At 40.4% G+C, this 26,761-nt stretch overlaps 1 protein-coding gene across 1 annotated transcript in view; it reads left to right on the forward strand.

The window, feature by feature from the left end:
* The window catches only part of STARD13 (StAR related lipid transfer domain containing 13), a 377,570-nt gene that overhangs the window by 329,592 nt on the left and 21,217 nt on the right, over positions 1–26,761 (forward strand). Inside the window, 5 exon segments of the mRNA XM_038573307.1 lie at positions 10,074–10,137; positions 10,533–10,574; positions 20,785–22,175; positions 23,496–23,666; positions 24,809–24,968. Coding sequence (XP_038429235.1) covers positions 10,105–10,137; positions 10,533–10,574; positions 20,785–22,175; positions 23,496–23,666; positions 24,809–24,968 — 1,797 coding nt within the window. The 5' untranslated portion in view covers positions 10,074–10,104.

Consider the following 26,761-nt stretch of genomic DNA (forward strand, 5'->3'; position numbering starts at 1 on the left):
TATATTTGAAAGTTGCTAGGAGACTAAATCTTAGAAAGTTCTCATTATAAGAAAAAAAAGTGTGTGGCTGTGGATGTTGACTACTAGACTTCTTGTGGTGATCATCTTGCAATATACGTATACATCAAATCATTAGGTTGTACACCAAAAATGAACACAATGTTATACGTCAATTATATCTCAATAAAAAAAATTATTTCACAAATCACACAGTTCCACACATACATCCTCTCCCCCAACAATGACATACATATGCTTCATTTTCTTCCTGTAGCTAGATCTGTCTGTGCTTAACTGTTTTCCTCCCACACTCCAGCTAATATCCAGGGACAGTTGCTTGTGGGTTTGGTCTGGAAGAGAGGCCAGCCTCTCTGTAGCAGCATGACCACTTGGTCGAAGAACAGCTAGAGGGAAAAGCTCAGCAGAGCAGAGGCATGGCCTTCTCTGACTCAGCGGTGGCAGGCTAACAGCCACTTGTGGACCTCAAACGACACTGTTTTTCCCTCAGACACCAGAGAGCCCTCCCGCTGGCTGGCTTGTGCTTTTTGAAAGGCCCCACCCTTGCTGAGTTACATACCGGAGTTGTCTGACTGGCATAGCTATCCATCCTGCTCTGCAGAATCTGTTTTGTAAACTCCCCGGGCAGCAGGGAGACCTTTCCCAGGCCCTGCGCTCCTGCCTGCAGAGGAGGACCTCCTGCCTTTGATCCCTGGGTCAGGAGGAGCCTGGAGTCCTGGTGACTGAAGGTCTTTGAGCGCCACGCCCAGAACACTCCTTAGCAGCCGGGGCTGGATACCTTTAGCCGCTGACACTTGAATGGAGGGTGAGAAGTTCAGGCTGCAGGCTTTAATCAGAACCGCATGTTGGAGCTGAATGTGTACCTCTGCTTACTACTCTTCTCAGGGCTTTGGCAGGAATGTTAGAACTATCACAGGAAACTGGCCATTAAATCAGCAGGGGAGACCTCATGACCAGTCTGAGCTCGTAGCTGAACTGTAAAATGGGAATCTGAAATGTGAGGAAGGGGAGGGTTTTGTTGCTCTCCTGTAACGTCCACAGGTGGAGGGCCTTCTGTGTGTCCCAGACGGGCCTGTTACAGTGGAAGTGGAAGCATCCTCTCAGACACGGTCCAGGCCACCCTCCTGTCACACGGTCTGATGCTCCTGGCCATGCGCTGCTCCCAGATCCCAGCCCTCCTAGCGAGCGCGCCGCTGTGCCTTCTCCTGGTCCTTCTGCGGGACCCTAGGCCTGGGCGTTCTCTCTCGTGTTCTCCTGTGTGCTCAGAGCAGTCTGTGTTCCATCCCACTCTGGTTCCGGTCAGCTGGGGGTCTGTGCGGGGACCTTCCACCAGCTTCTAGGTGCTCCCGTAGTAAGGACTGTATCTCATTCAAGGGGTTAGCATGGGGGCTTTGTGCCCTCGTGCTGAGCAGGAGTTCCCTAAATGTGCGTTAAATTGAACTGGAGCGAGGTACCTGCGTGGCTCAGTGGTTGAGCATCTGCCTTCAGCTCAGAGCATGATCTGGGGGGCCTGGGAGCCTGCCTCTCCCTCTGCCTATGTCTCTGCTTCTCTCTCTCTCTGTGTCTCTTATGAGTAAATAAATAAAATCTTAAAAATAAAAAATAAATTGAACTGGAGCCTGGAAGAAAATAACCTGTCAGTTCATAAACTATTTTATTGCTTCTACGTGTGAAGAAAATATTATAAGATGACGGATTATTCATTTTCTCCACAAAATACCCCACATCTCTCTTAGCTTCTTGAAAGAACTCTCTGTGTTTCTGGCCTGTCTTCCACTCTTTCAGGATCTGCTTGGCCCTCAGTTCTCTTCCCTCAGACTTCTCTGAAACTGCTCTGGCTAAAGGCTAAATCGAACAGGCACATTTGAAGTTGTCTACCACTTACTTTTCCATAACTATTTGGTCTAACTAACCATCTTCTCCCTCCATGGTGCTCATTCTGTGGCCTTCAGCTAGCTCTGTTGACCTCTTCTGTTTCTGACCCCATCTTCCCCAAGCCTGGCTCCTTCTCACTGGCCCATGCCTTCCACACTGCAGTTTCCACGGTTCTGAATTCCCTCAGGATGGCTGGCTTAACAACTATGTATCTTCTGTGTATGTTGTCTCTATGCCAGCCATTCCCAAGTGGGTCTGGATGTTATAAAGGCCCCTAAAATCTAACACCTCCAAATCTGAGCAGTTTATTTCCTCCCTCCCAGCTCTCTACCAACTTCCCTAAGTGACTGTTTCCTGTGTTCAGGTGGTACAATGACGAAGCCTAAAATCTGGGAGTCATCCTCTGTTTCTCCCCCTCCACAGCTTCCACGTGGAAGACCAAATCTTCATCAGCTCTGACTCTCTTCCCTCACCGTCTCTCACCCAAACTATCTTAAGCCTGTCCTAGCTGTTCTTCAGCTCATTCGTCATCCTGCCACCACTTAGGTTTGTAACGTGCGATCTAATTACGTTCCTCTCCTGTCTAATATCCCTCAGTAGCTCCCCCTCACCCACAGTTTGCTCTTGACATATTTATTTTGGTTCTTTGTGATCTAGCCCGTGCCTTTCTTTCAGATATTTCCAATCATATACTTGCAATTCCTAGACTAAAGCATGTTATTTAATGTCTATTTGTTTTGCCTGTAATTCTTTTAGTCTAGGCAGCAAATTTCTCTTAGTCCCTCATAGGCTTGCTCAAATATCCTCCTCTGGGAGGTTTTGTCTTTACACATTCAGGAAGTGAGTTGCTTCTTCTTCTTTTTTTTTTTTTTTTTTTTGCTTCTTCTTCTATTTGTCATATTTATATCGCACACAAGACTGTGAGATCCACAAAGCACGGACCACATCCTCTTCACCTCTGCATTCCCAGCACCTACCCTTGTCCCAGGTACATAGTACACCATTGGATGAACAAATCTTGACTTCTTTTCTTCTTACCGACTTTCCCATCAGAACCTCAGGTTTCAATAAATAAATGAATAAATAAATAAATAAATAAATAAATAAATAAATAAATAAATAAAAAAATAAAATAATAAAAAAAAGAACCTCAGGTTTCACTCTTGAAGTGAGAATTACATTTCCCTTTTATTAATGGATTAGTCTTTCCTAAGGATTCTGAAGACAACAGTAGAAATTAACAGGTTCTGGCAGCAATATCGTTGTGACATTTCTTCTGAAAAGATCAAACTGCTTTGCTTACGTTAACATAGAAATCCAGTTTGCTCAAAGCAGAGTGGATAGGCTTCATCACGTGTGATGAATTTTCTCTTTCCCTGGAGAAAAAGGAGAGAAGAAGGAAGTTACCAATTATTGAATAGAATGTGCTAGTGACAGAACTATCCTCTCATTTTCTAGGCCCCCTAAAATTCTTCTTAGGTAGGTAGGACCAGAGAAATCATTGGCAGGAAGAAATCCTAGTTCCACTGCTAACTAATATGTGGCTCTTTCTGGAAAGCTGATCCTCTCAGATCCTTATTCTCTTCATCTGAAAATAAAAGGGTCAGACCAAATTGTCCCCAGAGTCTGCCAAGCTCTAGAATTTCTTTAGCAAACATTTACTGAGTGGATTCACTTTAGCCAATGCCTCTGCTAGGCATTGGGGATGCAAATGAGATGCAGTGCTTAGCCTGTCATATTCAGTGGGGGAGGATAATTCTGTTATTCTGACTATACAAGGACTATTGCAACTATTTAAAATCAATCACTGATTGGACCTTTATAAACAAAGGTTATAGGTTAAGAAAGAGAAATCTACTGAAATTACCATGTATAAAATTTTCTGCTAGGCCTAATGTGGCTTAGAAGAATAAATTATGGTTTCTGCCTCAAAAGAGGTTTAATCCAATGGAAGACACACTGTTCATGCAGCAAATAAAACAAATTTTATAATCGAAATTATTATTCATGCAGGAATAATTTTTCAGGAAACTAGGGCTAGACCACCTCAGATTATCTGGAGGGTTTAATATTACTTAACAATAAGTTAGAGGTAAGTAAATACCTATGCTAAAGACTTGTCCTGAATGCACATTGGCTTCATTCATAGCAGAATTTCATAGGGATTTTGAGAAAGTGCTCTGAATACTTCTATTATGTGACATGTTCTTTTACCTGAGACAGTCAGTCCTTAAAGAGGCATTTATATTTCCTCAGGATGTGTGTTTCATCCATTTTGTATTCTTGCAGAGTCTAGCCATTGTTTATCTTACGTGGTGGAAAATAAATCACGTGCTGATGCTACACCATGCTGAAACTGCCTATCTCATTTCAGACCACCATAAAGAGTATTTTCTCTCTTTTTGTCTTTTTTTTTTTCTTCATCTTAACCCAATTAGCTGTTTTTTTCTCAACATTATTGAGGCATATTTGACAAATAAAACTGTAAGATATTTAAAGTGCACAACATGTTGATTTGATACACATTTACATTTTGAAAGGAGTTGAATAGGTGTGTGGATGATATTTGAAATTGTATCCAGAATTTCTACCATGCCTTCAATGATGATAGTTTTGTAGATAGGATTGAGAATTAATGAGCAAGTGGGTGAAGAGCAAAAGAAATGCAAATCACTTTACATCAAAATTTCAAAGTTGGGTAAATAAAGTGATTTTTAATTGAATAAAACAAAGACTATGTCTTTAAAACAGACTTTTTAAAGAGCCATTTTAGGTTCACAGATAAATTGAGCACATGGTACAGAAAGTTCCTAGATAGCCCTGTGCCTATACGTATACAGCCTCGTCCACTATCAGCATCCCACGCAGAGTAGCACATTGCAGTTGACCCTATGCTAACTTATCATCATCACTCAAAGTCCATAATTTGCATTAGGTTTTACTCTTAGTCTTTCTTACAAATTCTCTGGGTTAAATAAATGTGTCATGATTTGTATTCACCATTACGGAACCATAGAAAATAGTTCACAGCCTGAAAATCCTTTATGCCCTGGCTCTTCAGCCCTCCCTCCCTCCTAACTCTTGATAACCACTGATCTTTTTAATGTATCCATAATTTTCCGTTTTCCAGATTGTCTTATAGTTGGAATCACACAGTATGTAGCCTTCTCAGATTGGCTTCTTTCACTCAGTAATATGCCTTTTTGTGGCTTGACGGCTCAATTCTTTTTAACACTGGATAATATTCCATTGTCTGAATGTATTATAGTTAAATTCTCTGTTCACCTCCTAAAGGATATCACAGTTATGATGAACAAAGCTGCTATAAACATTCCTGTGCAGGTTTTTATGTGTACATAAGTTTTCAACTCATTTGGACAAATACCAAGGAGTATGATTGCTCAATCCTATGGCAAGAGTATGTTTGCCAGTAAGAAACTACCAAACTATCTTCCAGAGTGCTGTACCATTTTGCATTCCCAACAGCAATGACTGAGCATTCCTGTGTTCCTCATTCTCGTCAGCATTTGGTGTGGTCACTGTTTTAGAATTTTGTCATTCTAATAAGTGTATCATGTTTGTCTCATGGCTATTTTAATTTGCCATTCTGTAATGACATATGATGGTAAGCATCCTTTTATATTGCTTGCTTGTCATTTGTGTATCTTCTTTGGTGAAGTATCTGTTCAGATTGTTTGCCTATTTTTTAGTTGGGTTGTTTTTTTGTATTGCATTTTAAGAATTCTTCATATATATTAGATAATAGTCCTTTATCAGACATGCTTTTTGCAGATATTTTCTCCAAGTCTATAGCTTATCTTCTCACACACTTGACATTGTCTCTCATAGAGCAGAAGTTTTTAATTTTAATGAAGCCCAGTTTATCAATTGTTTATTTTATAGATCATGCCTTTGGTGTTGTATCTAAAAAGCTTATAACCAAATGTAAGGCCATTTAGATTTCCTTCTATGTTATCTTCTAGGAGTTTTTTAATTTTGTGTTTATATCTAGGTTTGTGATTCATTTTCAGTTGATTTTTGTGAAGGATTTAAAGTCTATGTCTAGGCGCATTTTTTTTTCTTTTTTTTTTTTTTTGGTGTGTAGAAGTTCAGTTGTTTCAACACAATTTGTTGAAAAGACTATCAGTTCTCTGTTGTATCACCTTTGTTCTTTTGTCACAGATCAGTTGACCATACTTCTGTGGGTCTATTTCTGGGCTATTTTATTTCATTGGTATACTTGTATGTTCTTTTACCAATATCATAGTGTTTTGATTACTTTAGTTTTATAGTGAGTCTTGAAGTTGGGTAGTATCATTCCTCCAACTTTCTTTTTCTGCTTCAATATTGTGTTGGCTATTCTGGATCTTTTGCCTCTCCACCTAAACTTTAGAATCGGTTTGTTGTCTTGTAATTTTTCACTTAATATTGGACATTTTAAACATTATAACGTATCTGCTCTCAAAATCAGACCTCCCCCCACCAAGGTTTGTTACTGTTGCTACTGTTTAGAGACTTTCCTCAACTAGTTCTCTAAAGTCTGAATCCTTTACAATATATTACCAATGAAGTCTCTACTTGGTTAGTTTAGTGGTCAGCGAATGATTGGACAGAGATTTCCTTAAGTGCCTTGAACTAGTAGTATGTCACCCAGCCTTTGCCAAGGGCACTTTGTGTCTATTTGGCTATGGTTTCAATGCTCTAGCAGGAAGTTGATAACTCTGACTTAGCCTGCTTGTGCAGATCAGCAATGCCAGACAGAAGTGAGAAATTAGGACCTTCTTATGCCTTTTCCAGGTATGCACACAGTTATGTATATGTGTTTGGCCTTCTAGATTCCTAAGAATATATTAGAACTTTTCTAAAAAGAAAAAAAAAAAAGAACTCTTCTAAATCCCCTATGGACATCTCATTCCTACAGCTATTCTTTTTATTTCTTTTGGTTCATATCTTGTTTGGCCCAAATGTTGCTACCATTTCAGGCAGATGTGATGTTAAATAATTGCCACTGATAGTTTTTGACAAACACCCTAGGGATAAAAACTGTGTTCAGTGATGAGCTCGGAGTCAGGTTAAATGAAGATAAGCCCTGTGAATGGGGGCATTCAGGGAATTGCCAAACAGCTCAGATAATGACAGTTCTTTAATAATGGAGTTTTTGGGGAGCCAAACTCATTCTGCCCTCTCCGGTGGCTTCTAGGCTGCCAGTTTTTCACAGCAACACTGATTGTGATCTGTGTTTTTCAAAGCTTCTACAGAACTGAGGAAAGAAACATGAGAATAGGACAAGTTCAGATGCCTCCAATTTCATTGTTCTTACATAAATTCAACCATTTTTCTTAGACAGTCCTTGAATTGTCTTGAGCCTTTATTAATTTCCAGAGTTCTTAAAAAGTTGATTTTGACAATTATTGCCAATATTATTCTTGCTTTTATAGAGGACCAGGGTGTTAGAGATTTTTATTCCACCATTCTCACTGATGTCACTCACTTACAGTATTTTTTATTCAGCTTTACTGAAGTATACTATACATTCAAAATAATTCACCAACTTAAAATATACAACTTGATGAATTTTGCCAAATATATACAGTTATGTAACTATCAATACAATCACAATATAGAACATTCCATTATCTCAAAAAAGTTCTCTATTGCTAGCATTTGGTAAACACTGAACTGTCTTCTGTCACTACAGTTCTACCTTTCCTAAAATTTTGTATAAATGTAAATATATAGTATATGTCTGACTTCTTTCACTTAACATAATGCCTTTGAGACTCATCCATTCTGTTGTATGTATCAGTAGTTAGTGCCTTTGTATTGTTGAATATTTCATTATACATATATACCACAATTTTTATTTCTATTTGCCAATTAAGGGACTTTTGGGTTATTTGCACTTTTTGGTTATTTGCCAAATAAATCTGCTGTGAACATTCAAGTATAGGTCTTTATATGAGTGTATGATTTATTTTATCTTGGATATAAATAACTAACAGCAGAATTGCTAGGTCCAATGCTAAGAATATGTTTAATTTTATAAGAAATTGCCAAATTATTTTCCAAAGAGGCTGCATCCTCTTGGAAGTTTCAGTGGTTCTATGTCTTTGCTAAAATTTAATATTTTTAGTGGTTTTAATTTAGGCACTACAGTGTATGTAGTGGTGTCTTACTATTTTAATTTGTATTTCTTCCATGATTACTGATGCTAAACATCTTTTCATCTGCTTATTTGCCATTTGACTATCTTCTTTTAGAACTATAAGTTCAAATATTTTGCACATTTTAAAAATCAGATTGTTTGACTTATTATAGAATTTATTATGGAGTTCTTAATGTATTCTGGATATAAGTCCTTTATGAGATACAGATTTTGCTAATATTTTCTCCAAGAAGAGGAGCAGTTCTTAAGGTGCCAGCGAATATCTGAGTTTAGGAGAGATAAAAGGACCTAAATCTAGGTAGTCAAATCTCATTTGAGTCTCTAGTTTTAAAAAATAATAAATGAACTTCTGTTTGTGTCAGAAAGTATAAAGCATATTCAGGTATGTGGTATATAAAGGATGAGCCCTTTGAGGCTTTTCTATATGTAGTAGATCACAAACTTTTGCATGCAATAAAAAGGTTTGTTTGTACTTCCAAACTATAGTGGAAGAACAAGGTTATTAGAAAAGCGTATTTTACAAATAACAGGCAACGCTTACCTAAACAAACTTGTTACAGAGCTGCCAAATGAGCAATGTGGACTTATTAAGCTCTTATGATTTCATTATATATCCAAGTGAGAATATATATATAAAATTTACCTCACATACTACTCTTAGCTCTTACGCAGCAATTTTAACATATATGGAACTGGCCAAAAAGATAGGCTGTCAGTTTTAAGAGCAAAGGCCAAGCCTATGCTAAAGATAGCTTCAGACTAAATGATCAGTTTCTAATCCAGGGTTGCTTATTATATTTGACACTAATGAATGTGTAGTCAGTGGGTAAACTGGAGATGGCTGAAAATGAGGGAAGTCATCAAATATTTTTAAATAAATGAGTGACATGAGAAAAAGTTGAGAATGGAACCAGTTTCAATGTTAATAAGCATTTGAAGTGGTAGTGAAACCAATTCAAAAGCTATTGCCTGACTTTAGGTAAAAGATAAGAAAGCACCAAAGTAGAGCCAAAAGAAAGGCAAGACTTCAAAAATTTACCATGGATAGGGCAGCCTGTTTGGCTCAGGGGTTTAGCGCCGCTTTCAGCCCAGGGTATGATCCTGGAGACCTGGGATCGAGTTGAGGGGTTGGAATATTTTTCACAATCTGAGATTGGGAACCAACCAGAGAAAAAAATGAAAAGAATGCTGGGTAGCAATTTTGGGATCCCAGCTGAGGCTGAAAATCAAAATGTACTTATTCGTCAGCACGGGCTGCCATAACAAAATACCACAGAGTGAGTGTCTTAAACAACAGACATTTATTTTCTCACAGTTCTGGAGGCTGGGAAGTCCAAGATCAAGGTGCCAGCAGGGCTTGGTTCCTGGTAAGCACTCTCTCTCTCTCTGAGTAGCAGACAGCCACCTTCTCACTGTGTTCTCACATGGTAGATTGAGAGAGAGCCAGCTCTCTGGTGTCTCCCCTTATAAGGAACCAATTCTGTTGGATCTAGGCTCTTTGCTATGATCTCATTTAACCTGTTACTTTTTAGTCCACATACAGTCATGCTGGGGGTTAGGGTTGCAATATATGAGTTTTGGTGGGGACACAATTTAGTCTGTAGCCCATATAATTCAGCACCGAGTTATTTTTCCCTCTGTACCCCACAGCCCAAGAGCAGGGTGAAGGTTGAGTTGATCCAAATTTGGGGGCTAGCATGATCAAGGTGGCAAATTTGGGGGCTGAGCAAAGCAGAGCTAAAATGACTGCTCGTGGTTTCCAAGAACAGTGGAAAGGGAAGCCAGGAAAAGACTGGGCAGGGATTGATAGGCTCCACAGAGGAGTCCTCTCAATTCTGGAGGACCAACAGGAGCACTTGGATAGCACATCTTGAGTGGGTGCAGTACTTTCTTGGGACATAACTTCTTGTTCCTGCACTTTCAATTGTGTTGGCAATAAATGAGACTTATCAAACTGAAAAGAAAATTTAGGTTTATTAGTGGTAGCAATCATCACCTTTTTCTTTCTTTTTAGACGACTAAATACATTGAACAAGTGTGCCTCAATGAAACTTGATGTGAACTTCCAAAGGAAAAAGGTCAGTGTCTCTGCCTTGCTAAGATCATGATTATATTAACAAAAGAAGCTTGTGTTCATAGATTAAAAACGTGAAACCAAGCAAAATTCTGAAATACCTGAACAACTATATCTGTTCTCCAAATATCCCATCTTATAATCATCATAAATAAGTCCATTAGAAACCCAGGCCAAGGTCCATTCATTTCACCATTTCATTTTGCTGTAGTTTTCATCAGAGGGTTTGCATAAAGATATGACATGTCTTCTTTATGGTCATCTTTTAGAAGTTTCTTTAGTTGTAAATACCCACCCCGTATCAGACTCAAATACTCCACAGTGATTCACAGATTAATAGAATACAGAAAAGAACCCTGGGTCCATGCCAAATGTCTTCTGCTTCCTCCTTTCCAATAGCATTTTATTTCCAAGTATGCTGGAAGATGTGCTCATCGTCAGGTAGGTTCATTTCATAATGGTTGAGGGGGTCACAGGGATCATAGCAACAAGATGCTGAGCCTACCTCCTCCCCACATGCACTCTTCTCTAGTCACAAGGAATTTCATTCCATTTTAAGAGTCACTAAGCTCCCTCCCTGTTCTAAGACTCACATGTTCTATTCCATCTGTATGAATGAGACTGGAGGTTTCAGTTCTAAAGTAAAGCTGGGCTTTATTGAGATCTTACTGTTTTCTAGGAGCTACGTTATGTACTTACCGTACATGATCTCATTTAATCCAGTGAGGTAGGGATCCTCTGTTTCCTAGAGAAGTAAAACTTGAGCAGGTTGTCATTTGTTCATAATCTTTCAGCTAGTGGTAGAGCAGAGTTTCAAGCCCAGGCATGCCTAACTCCAAAACTGAGGCTCCTCATAGCCACCACTATGCTGAAAGACCTCTGTCTCTGTCTCTGTCTCTGTCTCTGTCTCTGTCTCTCTCTCTCTCATTGAATTGATCCTTTTGGGAAATTCAGAGTAAAAATATTGTTAATAACTTTTTTTCATTTCACATCTCCAATATGTAACAAGTCAAGCCTCATTATATTTTGAAGAAGCAGAGAAAACATCTTTGAGTCAAAAAAAAGTGCTCTTTATCCTGGTCTACACAGAAAAATCATTAAATCCAATGGATTTTAAGTCACTCTTGAGTAACCTTATCTTTAAAAATAATTTTAACTTGAATTTCTGTTCTAAAAAAGCACCCAATCGGGGGAAAAAAAAGCAAATGAATTTTGGTTGACCTCACCTTAAAAACAATTTGGGGTTTGAGTTAAAAAGCAAAAAGATTTAAGCTAATGAGGTAAAACAGTGAAAAACAATATCCACAGAAATATTAAAATATGAGCAATTTGTCTAGGCCAAAGACAAATTAAAAACGTGGGAATAAACGTCCCAACAGCTGTCTGGCTGAATAGACCCCTTGAGAAGCATACATACTATTTGAAGCATGAGGGTCAGATGTTGTTTTGGTTGTAACACATGGTTCTTATTAAAGCTAACACAGCCACGCCTGTGTGTCTAAATGGTGGCTGGTCTATACAGCTTCCTATACGGATCTGTAGCTACAGTGTATTACAGAAGACAAAAACTAATGACAGGATTTGTTTTCAACCAAGTGGAGTGATTGGATTCTCACCCTATCACCAGCTTTTCAAAAACCCATATGTGAGATGGACCCAAATACCATTGTGGGGCTATTTATGTGTTACCTTCACAAAAACTCCTCTGTAAGTCGGTCACTTCAGTATTTCTGACATTCTTAATTTACTCCTGATGTTGGATATAGTGGCACACACCCTGACAGCCCCTACTTAGCTCGAGGCCTCACAAATGCATGCACTCGAATAAAATACTGCTTTTCACATTGTAAACTGAGAAGACATGTCCTGAATTTCTGAATAAATAATTTCAACATGTGGTTTCCACCACCATCTGGGCCTGTGGTCGAAGCAATTATGCAGGAGACCCTGTGTGGGGCATGCATTTCTGTCATCTGCCCCTTTCACAAGTCATAGGCTCCTCCTTTATTTTACTGCAAATAAATAAATAGATAAATAGATAAGTAAATAAAATACAGGCTAGGAATAGGTCAAGTGATTCAAATATAGAAAGTGAAACTTGAGGAAAGCACCATGTGACCTTGCAGTCACTCTGGAATTAGTTTCTTTGGAAGGAAAATAAGACCAGCAGCATTTCCTCAAGTACATCCCCATTTTAGGCAATCCAAGAAATAAAAATGTAATCCTCATCTCTAATCTGCAGAGGCCCAGACATGCTTAATTGTGCAGAAGGTCATCCCCAAATCGCCTGTCTGGAGCTACAGTTATTCTTTCTCCTTTCTGGGGCCTCTGAAGGGGCTGTGTATGCTTGCTTCCCTGTCTGTGTGGGCAGCAAACACTCCCACGGAGCTTCCTGTATGCCGGACACCATTCTTCATCACTGACTCCATGTCATAGATGCAGAAGTAATTACTTCCTCAAAGTCACACAGAAATAGGCAGAGTTTGGGATGCCTGCACGGCTCAGTGGTTGAGCATCTGCCTTTGGCTCAGGTCGTGATCCCAGGATCCTGGGATCGAGTCCTGCATCAGGCTCCCTGCAAGGAGCCTGCTTCTTCCTCTGCCTGTGTCTCTGCCTCTGTCTCTGAGTCTCTGATGAATAAATTAATAAAATCTTTAAAAAAAAGGAAGAAGAAGAAATAGGCAGGGTTTGACCCCAGATATTCAGGCACCAAATTGCCCCTCCTTGAAAGAATTTCAGAAATAGAGAAAGAATTCAGAAATATAGTGGAGGCTGAGTGAGCTTCTGGCACTTGGTCTGAGACCCAGAAGAGTTTCCCTGCCAATGCATACAGTTATATATTTTTATTGTTGTTTTTAGAAGAGGAATGTTTCTTGCCATGTACACAAAAGGCCACGATTTATTTCATGTCTTCAGGGAAATGTATCTCTGGATCTCTCACAGTGACTCTCATTTGCTCTGCTTGCCATTTTTTTCTCATCTGATTTTTTTTTAATTTTCAAGAGTTTGATGGGTTCACCCAAGACAGACAGACAAGTCCACAAATAGATGAGAATGGTGAAGCCTCCTTCATACTTAGTTAGGCATGCACTTTTTCTTGTTCATCAAATGCTAGTTGTAAAGCCCCCCAAAAAATGAAATCACACCTGCCTACCCACCTCCAGATGGTACCACAGGATTTTCTCTTTGCAGAAGGGAAAAGCGATTCTTCTGAGATTCAAGGTAACCTCCCCTGTCACTGTGAGAGTCAGGTAGAGAAGAGAATTCTCAATCTTGGCCACACACCTCACTGAAAGGCTTACTGACTTCAGACTCCTCCCCCTACAGCCCTACAAGTGGTACATTCCATCTTGTGAACAGGTGGACTCAGCCGCTCAGCTCCAGTTAACTTTTTGGGAGATGCACTTCTAAATTTCTATGTAACTATGGATTAGCTGCCTTTTGCAGCTGTGGACTTGTGTGGACTCCTGTTTCTAGTGTAAAGATACAGCCAAATTCCATCGGGGTGGGGGGAAACCTTTCTTTTGCAGTGTCTGGTTGGCGTTTGTCTCTGAGGAATATATAATTTCAACCAAGAATGTTCTCATTTTTGTAGAAAAAGCCAAATATCAGCGCTCCATCTAAATTAAAAGCCCCAAGGCACAGGCGGAGCTAATTGTTCTCAGAAAAGTGTTTCTTCTCCATTATTAACTACACAATTCACACTTTCTTCACAATGACTTAAAAATCCCCCAGTTATGGTTAGCATGTATGTGGGCTGACTTCTATTCAAAGTTAAGAGTCAGAGACCGAAGGATCCAATAAGGCTGTCTGTTAAATGAGGAAAGAGAAGGACACGTACGCACACGAGACTCTTCCCTAAGATTTCCCAACAGAGAAAGAGTAGCTCCAAAAGGTTCCAGTTAAAGTTATAGTTTTAATAAAGCTCTCTGAAATCATGAGCAGAGGTGGAAAGCAACACAGAAACCATGACTGCTTGCCACCTTGCCACCTTGCAGCCAGCCTCTCCTGGCCTGGATGCCATCAGCATTTCAAAGTTGCTGCCACTGCTGCCCAGGGCAGCCTGATCTCCACCCCACCCCACCCCACCCCACCCCACCCCCTCACCCTTTCACACACGACCCCACCTCCCCCTACCCAACTGTCTCTCCCATCAAATCAGAAGCCTCTCTGCAGCAACAGACAGCAGGGTGAAGTGAGAGAAAAATGACGTATTCTAGCATTCACTTGGCCTGGAAATATTAACAGTTTGAAGACCATTGCATGTGAATAGCCTAGAACCATAGGATCCTCAAGTTGGAAGGGATGTCCTGTCATCTTCTCTAGCCTCTTGTCCATTACAGGATTTGCTTCTAAGGGGATCACTCATAGGTCACTCAGCCGCTGCTTGTGGGCATCCAGATACGATGAGTTTGTTGCATTGCACGGTAGTTCATTTCCAATGACTAGAAGTCTTCTGAATAATAAGCTAAAAGCTGATTTGATGTAAACTTCCTATTGGATTCTAGCTCTTTTCTCTGAAGCAGCACCAAGTATATATTTCCCTTTTTATACAGCAACCCTTCAGCTCTATCTTCTAGACAGGGGTTGGCAAACCAATTGTTGTATTAGAACAAAGCCACACTCCTTCTTCTTGCAAGGACAGCAGAGTTGAGTTGGTCTGGCAGAAACTGCATGCCCCCAGGCACCTATGAGGTTTACTGTCTGACCCTTCACAGAAAGTTTTCTGACCTCTGCTCAATCTAGAACAGAGTTTCTCAAACTGTCTATAGTGAGTGGCTTGGGTTTTGTTTGTTCTATTTTTAATGTCCAGTCTGCCACTGACCAGGATACTTTTGTAAAATTCAGTACAAACGAGTTATTAGAAATATGAAATGAAAAAAGTTATAGAAAATACAAACCCCGTTGTTTTATTATTAGATGCAACAAACACAGAAGTTTCATTTCAATGAATATAAACAAACCAAATGTAGTGGGAAATAGAAAAGAGTTACAAAACTGCCCACAATTTTATTGAAAGTGTATGTATAGGCAGTTAATATGAAGAATCATGATTATACTCGTATCCTTTTTGTTGTTCAACTGTCAAAACTAAACAAAAAGCTTACTTTGAAATAGCAGTTTCTCATATTAAGTGCTTATTCACACACTTCAATCAAATGCCAGGACTTCGAGTATTCCTGACAGCAAGTTTCCTGTTTGTTACCTAATTTAGGCTGGATTGCCAGTAACACTACACTCAAAGGAAAGATGTATATCTAAATGTTTGTTTTAATACTAGTCATCATAAACCAGTCTCACAGAGTATATTGACTACAACGAAAGAAGAGGTTTTAAAGTAATTTTTAAAAGCTGAAGGTATTCCTTTTTTACCTTCTATTCAAAATGAAGTAAGTGAAGCTGTATTTTCAAAATTCATCTTCAGTCCTTCATCACCAGCCAATTCCTGTGATTATCGTTCTGTGAAACACTGGATCCTATACATGATCTACTTTGTATTATGGTAGATCAACTAATCTTGAAATATCATACATGGTAATATTTATGTGACACCCAAACTGGTCTCTACCCTGTTCGGTAAGACAGAGCCACTCTGTTCATGAACTTGGATAACACAGCCTTATCAAATGGTGACCAACTTTTTTAATGCTTACTTCTTAGGTCTGTACTTTTACCTCATTAAAGACTGAGTAGTTTGGGGACCGGTGGCCCCTTGACCACACTTTGAAAAGCATTGCTTTAAATTTCTCATTTTGAAACCAAACTGTTAGTTCTTTCAATCATCATTCACAGGAGGTTGTGGTTCCTAGATCCCTGGCCATCCTAATTACTATTCTTTAGAAATACACCCCTTTCCATGTGTGTCTTAAAATGTGTTTCTGATGTATGTGACCGGTGTGCACCTCTTCAGAGTCTTGAGATTCATGCTTCTGGTTAGGCATCTTAAAGTTGGTGTCTTAGTCTGGCAACCACATCACACGGTTAACTCACATGAAGTTTAAATCCACTACAACTCTCAAAGGTATTAATAGGAACTGCAGTTAAACCAAGTCCATTCCATCCTGCACACACTATAGTTAATTTCTGAAGTTAGGGTCATTATATTTTATTTCATGAAACTTCATCTTATTAACAGGCCATCCTTCAGTTCTGTTAAGATCTCTATACATCTCAATATCACCAGTCTCTAACAACAGTAATTAGCTTTATCTTGCACTTTAAGGCTTATGTGGCATTTTCACATATAATCACTTTTGGTTCTGTTGACAAATCATGGTAGATGTGTATTATTATCATCCCTATTTACAGCTGAGAAAATTGACTCTCAAAAAGAGCACCATGTGATCACTTAGTGAATTACCTTGTGCCATATTCATACCGAAAAAATGTGAGTTCTTCTAGCTCATTCAAGTTATTCTTAAAATGCACATAACTTTGTGGCCTAATTTAGGCTGGATTGCCAGTAACACTACACTCAATATTAATGGAAATTAAATTAAATTAATTTATCAAATTAAATAAATTTAATAAATAAATAATAAATAATTTTAATAAATAATTATTTAAATACATTATTTAAAAAATAATAAATTAATTTATTAAATTAAATAAATTTTAATAAATAAATAATAAATAATTTTAAATAAATAATTATTTAAATAAATTGTTTAAATAAATTTAAATAATTAATTAAATTAATAAAATTAATCCTTCAGAGATTTCTCCCTTAGTTGCATTTAGCCTTTTGATCACACTCTTTGGGTGTGAGCTGCGCAACCAGTTACCAGCAAAACTGTCTGTAACATCAAACACAGCCATCTTGGCCACAAGAACCATGAGAACCTTTTGTTAGAATTCGAACACTGTGTCTGTATTTCCATGGTCTACTAAACCACTGAGACGGGAGATTAAAGTTTGTTTGGTGTATATTTTTCTCATAAGTATATCTGATTCCTAGAGATTTGCATTTTGCATTCCTAAGTAATCAAACTATTTGTTTTTAGCCTCAGCAAACATTATCAAACAGATTATATTTTAACACCTCCTAATCAGTACACTTGCACAATTATTACTAGAAAGTGTGTGTGTGATAGTCTGGGCCCTATTGTATTAAAAAAAAAAAACTTAAACTCTATTGCAGTGTGTTTTTCATACTTTGGATCATGACACATTGGTGGGTTGTGAAATCAATTTGTAAGTGAGAATATTTTTTTAAATGAAACAGACCAAACTAGATTATAAAATATCAGAGTACAAACAAGGAATAACGATTATAGCATCAGTTTGTTTATTGTAATATATGTGTTACCTTAAGCTGTGATGGAAAATTTCTTACTGTAGGTCACTATCAATAGCTTGAAAGATTCTGCACTGGTAGAAGAAAAAACAGAATCATGTCACTACCCTTTGGGACATACTATGATAATTATATATACAAGATGCAAAAGGAGAATGGGTGTTTTATCTTTTTTCTTTGTTTTGTTTGATTTTTTATTGCTTTGGTTTTCCTTTGTTTGTTTTGGTTCAAAAGATCTAAATACTGCAAAATTTCCCTGAACTATTGGCCTTTTTTTCCAGGACTTTACCACTGTTTCACATGCCTTGGTTAGATTGCAAATACATTCCTGTTGCTCAAAGCTAGTATAATAAGCTCTTAGAGTCGAGAAGACAGAGGCAGGCTTTCCAGTCCAGTCCACAGTGCCCAGCTTGGCATATTTTCTTGACCAAAATAAAGGGATCCTTATCCAACTAGTATGTGGTTTGCTAGCATCAGTAACCAAGTTCGGGCTAGCTTGAGAGAGAGCTTGTTAGAACCCACACTAAATATCATAGTTTCTATTTAAAATATCTACATTTTCTTTAAAAGTTTATCTTTTTTTTTCCTTCTCAAAAAGAATTTGCCAAACGGGCTATTTCAGAATGATAATTTAAACTTATTTTCACAAATGTGTGGGAAATATCAGAAAAGGAGACAGAACATAAAGACTCCTAACTGTGGGAAATGAACTAGGGGTGGTGGAAGGGGAGGTGGGCGGGGGGTGGGGGTGAATGGGTGACGGGCACTGAGGGGGGCATTTGACGGGATGAGCACTGGGTGTTATTCTGTATATTGGTAAATTGAACACCAATAAAAAATTAATTTATTAAAAAAATAATAAATAAACTTCTTTTCACTAGTTTCCTGAAATGTGATATGCGATGGTGCCTGATATATAAATGGCCCTCAAATATCATGTCTTTTTGTATCAATCACAGGGAGTGAGAAATCTAAAATGCTACAAAGACAGTATAACTTTGATTCATCATCCTGGAATCTGTACTTTTTAACATTTATACAAGTACATGTTTAAAAACTTTTTTGTCAAATCTTTATATAACTTTTTTTTAAACCCAAAGCTATGTCCTACTGTGATCCCAAAGCTATGGAATTCTCCATTAGTACTTTAGTTTTTTCCTTTCTCCCATCTTCCACCACATGTGAATGTTCAAATTTGTCACTGAGTCCAACTTGTATGCATCTAGATTTTCAAAAAATAAGCAAGAATGGGGAGATACCAATACTTATTGACTGAGCATCTGTTTTCATTGAGAATAGAATGTATTAAAAAATTAAGGGAAGTTAGGACGCCTGGATGGCTCAGTGGTTGAGCGTCTGCTTTTGGCTCAGGGTTTGGTCCCAGAGTCCCAGGATCGAGTCCCACATCAGGCTTCCCTCAAGGAGCCTGCTTATCCCTCTGCCTGTGTCTCTGCCTCTCTTTCTGTGTCTCTCATGAATAAGTAAATAAAATCTTTAAAAAACAAATTAAGTTAAAGTGGACATTAGATATGTAAAAAGATAGGTAAGCAATCTTCTTAGATAGACAATATATAGGTAAGTATTTGAGCAAACACTAGAAAATAACAAATACTCCTAAGTGAGGCCCTCCTAAATGTATTATTTCACATAACTCCTTCAGCAAACCTATGAAGCAGGGCCTATTTTTAGTCCCATTTCATGAGTGATAGACACTTACTTTGGAGAGAGTAAGCAATTTGCAAACAATTATCCTAAGCTCCTAACTGGTGTTACCAGAATTTAGAAACAGGTCTTAGAACCAGATGCCAAAGTAAAACAAAACAAACTTAATTCAAATAAAAAAAAAAAAAAAATATGGAGCAGTTACTATGTGCTTGACATTGGGGAGGATATAAATAGGAATAAGACACCAGAACACAAGCTCTTCTCTTGAGCTTACCTCTAATGATTGACAGTGGATGCGAGTGGCATAAGCTTAAATTATCATTAGAATAAAGGCTATAACAAAGATCTAATCCAAATGCAATATTGCTCAGGGGAGAAGGTAGTCATTGCCTTGGAGCAGTCAGGGAAGGCTTCAAAGAGAACAGGCCAGGGAACAGAGAGCAGTGAAATTGAAAGACACAACTGAAATGAGGCAAGAACAGTACATTGCAGGCGGGTTGAAAGGGCTTTGAATGCCATGCTAAAGAATGTCATGCTAGGAAGGCCAGGGGACGCTGAAGGTTTTGAAGCTGGAAAATTAATTACATGAGCATATTTGGATTCCACTGTGGAAAGCTGTTTAGATGCAGAAGACGCCAGAGACAAGGATTCTAGCCAGGCTTTTACTGTAATAAACCCCGACAGAGGTGCCAAGGGCTTACACAAAGGGAATGGGAATGAAGATATGAATGAGGGAACAGGTTTGAAAGTCATTTCAGAATTGGGTGTTGGTAATATGCCTGACAAGGAGGGGGCAGACGCTGATGAACCCATTCATCTTGGAAGGAGGTCATTATTTTTTTGCCCTAGGTCAGGATCTGTCCTGGGTCACTAAGGATTCACAAAGACAAATGAGGAGGCCGTCTCTCACCACAGGGAACCAAAACTGTCATCCCTCAGGGGATTCATACTCAGCACCCAGATAGGTAAAAGAAATGTGTGAGGTACAGAGTGTGAGAGAGGGCAGAGCACTGGGGGCCGCAGCATCCCAGCAGCCCGGAGATGCGTGTCCTGCCAAAAGGCGTTTAGACTCCGAGTTAATTAAAAACAAGAAGGCAGGCCAAGCAGAGCGAGCTGGATGGGACACTCCTCAAGGAGTGATGTCTAGAATTGTTCCCAAGTTTCTTAAAATAGTGGAATTCAGTGGGTGATTTTGCTGTTAATTTATACAAGAAATACACAGTAAGAATCAGGTTTGGGAGTCTAAGGTAAGGAGTGTTAGCTTTGAGGTAGATTGATGCTGAGGTTCCGAAGAGGGAAGCTGGAAATATGGTCCTGGGGCTCAGTGAAGAGGTTTCAGGAGAGAAGCGCCCTTTATGGCAGGATTAAGTTTCCGAAAAAGAGAACTGCAGGTGTTTTATATTTAGACGTCTAGTCAGATGGTAATTACAGCCCTTTGTAATCAGTCAAGGAAAACTTAGAGAGGAAGGAAGGATTCAGCAACTCTATGAACATTGAAAGGAAGAAGGCTGGGCAGGTTGAGCAGAGGGAGGAGGTGGAGGAGGGTGGCCGGGACAGTGAAAGGTGGCCGCGGCCGGCGGGTGCAAGGGAGGAAGGAAAGGGGGGGGGGGGACCGCGCCTCGGTGCGCACCCGGGTCCCCACTGCATCCACGCTGCCTGGAGATGAGCATCGCCTTTAATGTCTTCCAGGGCGACGACTCGGATGAGGAAGATCTGTGCATCAGCAACAAATGGACTTTCCAAAGAACCAGCCGCCGGTGGTCTCGCGTGGACGACCTGCACAGCCCGTTCCCCGGAGGAGACAGAAATGGGTCATCGGGAGACATTCGGATGAGGAACACCACCAGCAGTGAGAGCGTCCTCACGGACCTGAGTGAGCCCGAGGTGTGCTCCGTTCACAGCGAGAGCAGCGGCGGCAGCGACGGCCGCAGCCAGCCGGGCAGCCAGAGCGCCGGCCGGGAGCCCCTCGACTGCCCCGACAGCCCGGCCATGCTGGACGCCACGCTCGTCGGCAGCGGCGGCCCACCGTCCCCCAGGGACGCCCTCGGCTACCCTCTGCACCCAAAGAACGAGAAACCCCCCAGGGCCAGAGCCAAATCGTTTTTGAAACGCATGGAAACTCTCAGAGGGAAGGGAGCGCACGGCAGGCAGAAGGGGCCGGGGCGGACCGGGGGCTTGGTGATCAGCGGGCCGCTGCTGCAGCAGGAGCCGGACGCCCTCAAGGCCATGCAGCGCGTGCCCATACCCATACCGAACGGAGACATCCAGAGCTTGCCCTCCACCGCCGGCCCCCGAGGCCTCCTGAGCCCCGGCAAGTGGAGTGGGGAGAGCAGCCAGTCGGAAACCAGCAGTAGTGGGGTGAGCACGCCCGGCCTGAAGGAGCGGAAGTGCCAGGAGGCCAGCAAGCGCGGAGGCATGTACTTGGAAGACCTGGATGTGCTGGCCGGGCCGGCACCGCGGGCCGCGGGCGACCCCAACCACACACAGGAGTTTCATTCCCAGGAGAACCTGGTGGTGCATATCCCCAAGGATCACAAACCAGGAACGTTCCCCAAGGCGCTCTCTATTGAAAGCCTGTCACCAACAGACGGTAGCAATGGGGTTAACTGGAGGACCGGTAGCATCTCCCTGGGCAGACAGCAGGGCCCCGGTGCCAGGGAGCCCAGGCTCATGGCATCCTGCCACAGAGCGAGCAGAGTCAGTATCTACGACAACGTCCCGGGCTCCCACTTATACGCCAGCACAGGAGACCTCCTGGACTTGGAGAAAGATGACCTCTTCCCCCATTTAGATGACATCCTACACCACGTCAATGGGCTCCAAGAGGTAGTGGACGACTGGTCAAAAAATGTCTTGCCTGAACTGCAGACACACGATGCGTTGGTTGGAGAACCCGGCTTATGCCCCTTCCCATCTCCTAACCAGATCACCTTAGATTTCGAAGGCAACTCTGTCTCGGAAGGTCGGACAACACCCAGTGATGTGGAAAGAGATGGAACATCTCTCAATGAGTCAGAGGCCACTGGGGTCAGAGAGAGGAGGGACTCTGGCGTCGGGGCCTCTCTGACCAGGCCAAACAGGTTGGTGGCATGATTTTCTGAGATAATTTTTAATCCATGTCCTAATAATTATGGTCTGTTTATTTAGTGAACATTTACAGAGAGCTTACTAAATGCCTGACGCTGAAGTGATATATATATATAGTTAGTTAGTTAGGAATTATTTGAGTAGAAGTATCTTTTCTACAGACATCATGGTAATCGAATCCATGTTAACTCCCATTCATTTCTCTGAGTCTTTTCTCTTTAATTCAATCTTACTTTTACTCAAAAAAAAAAAAACAAACAAACAAAAAATTGTGAGTGTATGTGCAGAGAGCACTATGCCAGGCACCCTCAGGAACCACTGGTGAGGGAAACTCAGCACCTGTGCTTCCCATGACCTTGTTGCAGTCATGATTAAAACATCTCTAACTCAAATTTTTATTTTTTATTTTTTTTTTAATTTTTATTTATTTATGATAGTCATACAGAGAGAGAGAGAGAGAGAGGCAGAGACATAGGCAGAGGGAGAAGCAGGCTCCATGCACCGGGAGCCCGACGTGGGATTCGATCCCGGGTCTCCAGGATCACGCCCTGGGCCAAAGGCAGGCGCCAAACTGCTGCGCCACCCAGGGATCCCTCTAACTCAAATTTTTAAACTTCTTTTTGATCCTGTGAGAGATTTCTGAGACCTAAGGTGTGTACTTTGCAAGTTTATGTTGGCTTTAAGATGCCAATTACAAAATACACAAAGCTATTTTACAAAGACCATTTCAGAAGCACCCTGGAAAAATGGCCCTGGAAGGGCCATTAACTAGTGGAAACAGTAATACTGTACATGCTGCTGGGCTCTTGTTGAATGAGATGTCCCTTGGGGTTCGCTGAGGTATCACTTCAGGGGTACTACTTAGTCTGTGCCTGCCACCTCCGGGTTCCATGTCCACAGAAGGAGCATTGGAATGGAGACAGGATGGCAGTGTGAAAATGTTGTACAGTTCCAGAACATTCCAGATCTCACTCTCCATCTTGAGCTCTCTCTCTCTCTCTCCCTGTCTCTCTGTCAACACACACCTACACATACACTGTCTCAGCTGCTTTCAACACTTCGGGAACAAATTTAGGAATAAACAAACAAATAAAATGTATTTATGTCCCTTATTAGAACCTTTCCCGGGTTTATCAGATTTGAAGTAGTTTCTTGTTTCTTCTCTGCATTGGTGTCTTCTGTTCCATTTACTTTGTGATTTTCCTTGGCTCAGAAACTATTTTGATTAGCTCCTTAAAAACTAGTAACATCTTATGTTTTCCAATATCACGTCCACTTTGTGACTGGCTTCTCTGACGGTCTTTCTGGTAAAGGCGACTCCGATGGAATAGTTTCCAGCTCTCACACCAGCCTCAGCCATCCACAGCACCGCACATCAGCAACCAGACGGCCGGCCAGCTGAACCTGCTCCAGCGTTTCTCACTGCTTCGCCTCACAGCCATCATGGAGAAGTACTCCATGTCCAATAAACACGGCTGGACGTGGTGCGTAGCATGTTCACTTAGGAGGGGATCGTTTGTTCTAGAGCTAAGTGTGCAGTTGCGAAAGCTTCAGTGTTTAAGTTCTGATTCCTGAAGAAGCCACTCGTTGACTTCACTGCCGATCTTCTGAAAATAAGGCAGGAGTTCTATCTTCACGTCTGCCTTCTGTGCTGCTGCAGCTTGGATGTGATGTAGCCGACAGAAAGCATTGCTTTATCTGTAGCTGTTAGTTTCCAGGGAAAGCAGTGAGGTTCCAAGAAGGAAAAAAGACAAGTAAAGGGTGATTAATTGTGAACAGAGGAATTAAAAATAAACTCGCCATAAAATAATCCTGGCAGTTTGCAAAGAAACAGCTGTCACTTGTACCTTCTGGCTCAATGCAGAGCTCAACGCTTAGAGCATTGATTTCATTCAAAGAACACTTAATTCTTCAAATACATTCCTACTTTGACTTCATTGGCAAATAAAAACAAGAATATGCAGTAAACTTTTATAGTAAGGAACTAACAAAAGCATGTGTTGGAACCTAAATATGGACCTGTTTTAGATGAGTTGGTGGATTTGAAAAAATATAAAATATGTCTTTAATTGTCTTATGTTATATACTGTGTATAGAAAGAAATCGACAGTGCCTTTATAAAAATATTTTGGGAAGTTATAAATTGCATAGTCAAATGAATATATGCTTGTATATTAAAAGTTCCTTTAAAAAGTGTAACCGGTTCTAAAAAAGTAAGGACATAGTCAAGAAGTGTTTCATCTTCTCTCCCATCCTTCCTCCCCCACCCCCAGCTAAATTTCTTCTTAGAATTTAAAATTTTGTTCTGTTTTGTCTTATTTGGGACAAGTATTTATCACTTGAGAGGTGTGCCAGTCACAATTAGATTAGAAAGTTGTCCTCTTCACTTGAAAATAGAGCCATAAATCGATTCCTCTAACGGGAGTCATAGTTAGAGATCTAACATAGGCAAGGGGCACACATAGTACTTCCATGTCATGTGATTAATTAAAAACGAGTTGTTCAATTCCCCCTGTGCCTGTTGGTTGTTCCAACAAAAGCTTGGCTTCCCTCTTGCTTGCTTTCACAGCCTCTCTCTACAGACTGCCCCAGGAGGCTTGCATGACTTGGTTTCTGTGAATTCTAGGTCAGTTCCAAAGTTCATGAAGAGGATGAAAGTTCCTGATTACAAAGACAAGACTGTCTTTGGTGTTCCTCTCATAGTTCACGTCCAGAGAACAGGACAACCCCTGCCTCAGAGTATTCAGCAAGCGCTCAGATATCTGCGTAGCAACTGCCTCGATCAGGTATGGTTGTAAATCCCAAAATAAGCCAGATGAAGTCGGATCTCTCCAGTGTCACATAAGACATGCCTCGCCAAAAGTAAAAGGCATTGTGATTATATGTCAGTATTTCATTTACCCAGGCTACATCCTGGTCAGGCTGTTTGAGGGTATTTTCTCACTGGGAATTGAATGATGTCCTGAGTGAAAATTCATGGTTTTTGGGTTTTTTTGTTTTTTGGTTTGGTTGGTTTTTGTTTTGTTTGTCTTTCTTCTTTTTTTTTTTTTAATTTTTTTTTTAAATTTATTTATGATAGTCACAGAGAGAGAGAGAGAGAGAGAGGCAGAGACATAGGCAGAGGGAGAAGCAGGCTCCATGCACCGGGAGCCCGACATGGGATTCGATCCCGGGTCTCCAGGATCGTGCCCTGGGCCAAAGGCAGGCGCCAAACTGCTGCGCCACCCAGGGATCCCTTGTTTGTCTTTCTGAGTGAAAATTCATGTTAATAGTTTGTGTGTTAATAGTGTGTATCTGTGCTATCAAATTTGCCTTCCCTAGAAACTGGGAGCTACTACGCTTTACCCTGCATTTCCTTTTTAATTGTTGCCCCACTGCCATCATTGATTTCATAGCATTCTTTCATCCCTGTTTTATTATTTATGAGAAAAGAATTAAGTTTTTATATTTTCTTTTATTAATTCTTTTTAAAAAAATCTTTTCTTTATTTACTTGAGAGAGAAAGCAAGTCCACAAGCTGGAGGGGCAGAGCACAAGGAAAGGAAAGGAGTCTCCAGCTGACTCAGCGTTGAGCTAGGAGCCCAATATGGGGCTTGATCTCAGGACTCTGAGATCAGGATCTGAGCCAAAACAAAGAATTCTGCGCTTAACCGACTGTACCACCCAGGCGCCTATTAATTCTGGTTTTTTTGTTTTGTTTTGTTTTGTTTTGTTTTGTTTTGTTTTGTTTTGTTTTGTTTTGGAAGCAGCACCATGACCAGGAAAATTTAAATCAAAGATAAATTTATTTATGTCATTTTAAAATATACAAGTAAACTATGAAAACAATCTCAGCTAAATCAAATATCCCCTCATCTTATAGAGTTGATTAAAAAGCTCAAGCCACACAAAATATTCAGAGATCATTTTCTGTCTCCATGACTATTTGGGGGACCACCATAATTGGTGGCCTGTGATTGGATCCAGAGCACCACCCATTCTGTAATGTACTAGGTCCAGCCTTCACTCCTCCAAATTAACACCTGTTCATTTCTTAGACATTTTTCCTCCCAAGAAGGCCATATTCCCACTTGATAAATTGCAACCCTCTCTTGCCTTATTAGAGAAGTATACATTTTCCCCATTTCTTTAGAAGCCATAGTGAAGGGCAGGAATGGTTGCTCTTACTGTTGTGGTGGTGAGGACTGTTTCCTTTTGAGAAATGGCCTTAGTAGCTTACCTGTTATTTCTCAGAAAGAAGGGCAACAGATCACTTTTCTAAAACTATAGTGCTTAGCAGATTAAGCCAAAATTAATTGGCTTGTGAATAATATCGAAGTAGAGCAAACCAATGAATCTAGTTACTTAAGCATTGTCTTTTTTTTTTTATTTTAGAACTTTTACCAAAATTGCACATTAATCAAAAGGTAGATGATCTATGAATATCCTACTGAGAAAACTTGCTGGAGAGGTGGACTTAGGTGAAAATATGGAAATGCCACTCTGATCTCTTCTGCAACCCTAAAAGCAATGCAACCATGCCCTTTCACATGGGACTTTGTGTCTTCAATTGTACTTTCGTTGTTTTGTTAACACAGAC

This window comes from Canis lupus, chromosome 25 (genome assembly GCF_011100685.1).
Source record: "Canis lupus familiaris isolate Mischka breed German Shepherd chromosome 25, alternate assembly UU_Cfam_GSD_1.0, whole genome shotgun sequence".
NCBI lineage: Eukaryota > Metazoa > Chordata > Mammalia > Carnivora > Canidae > Canis > Canis lupus.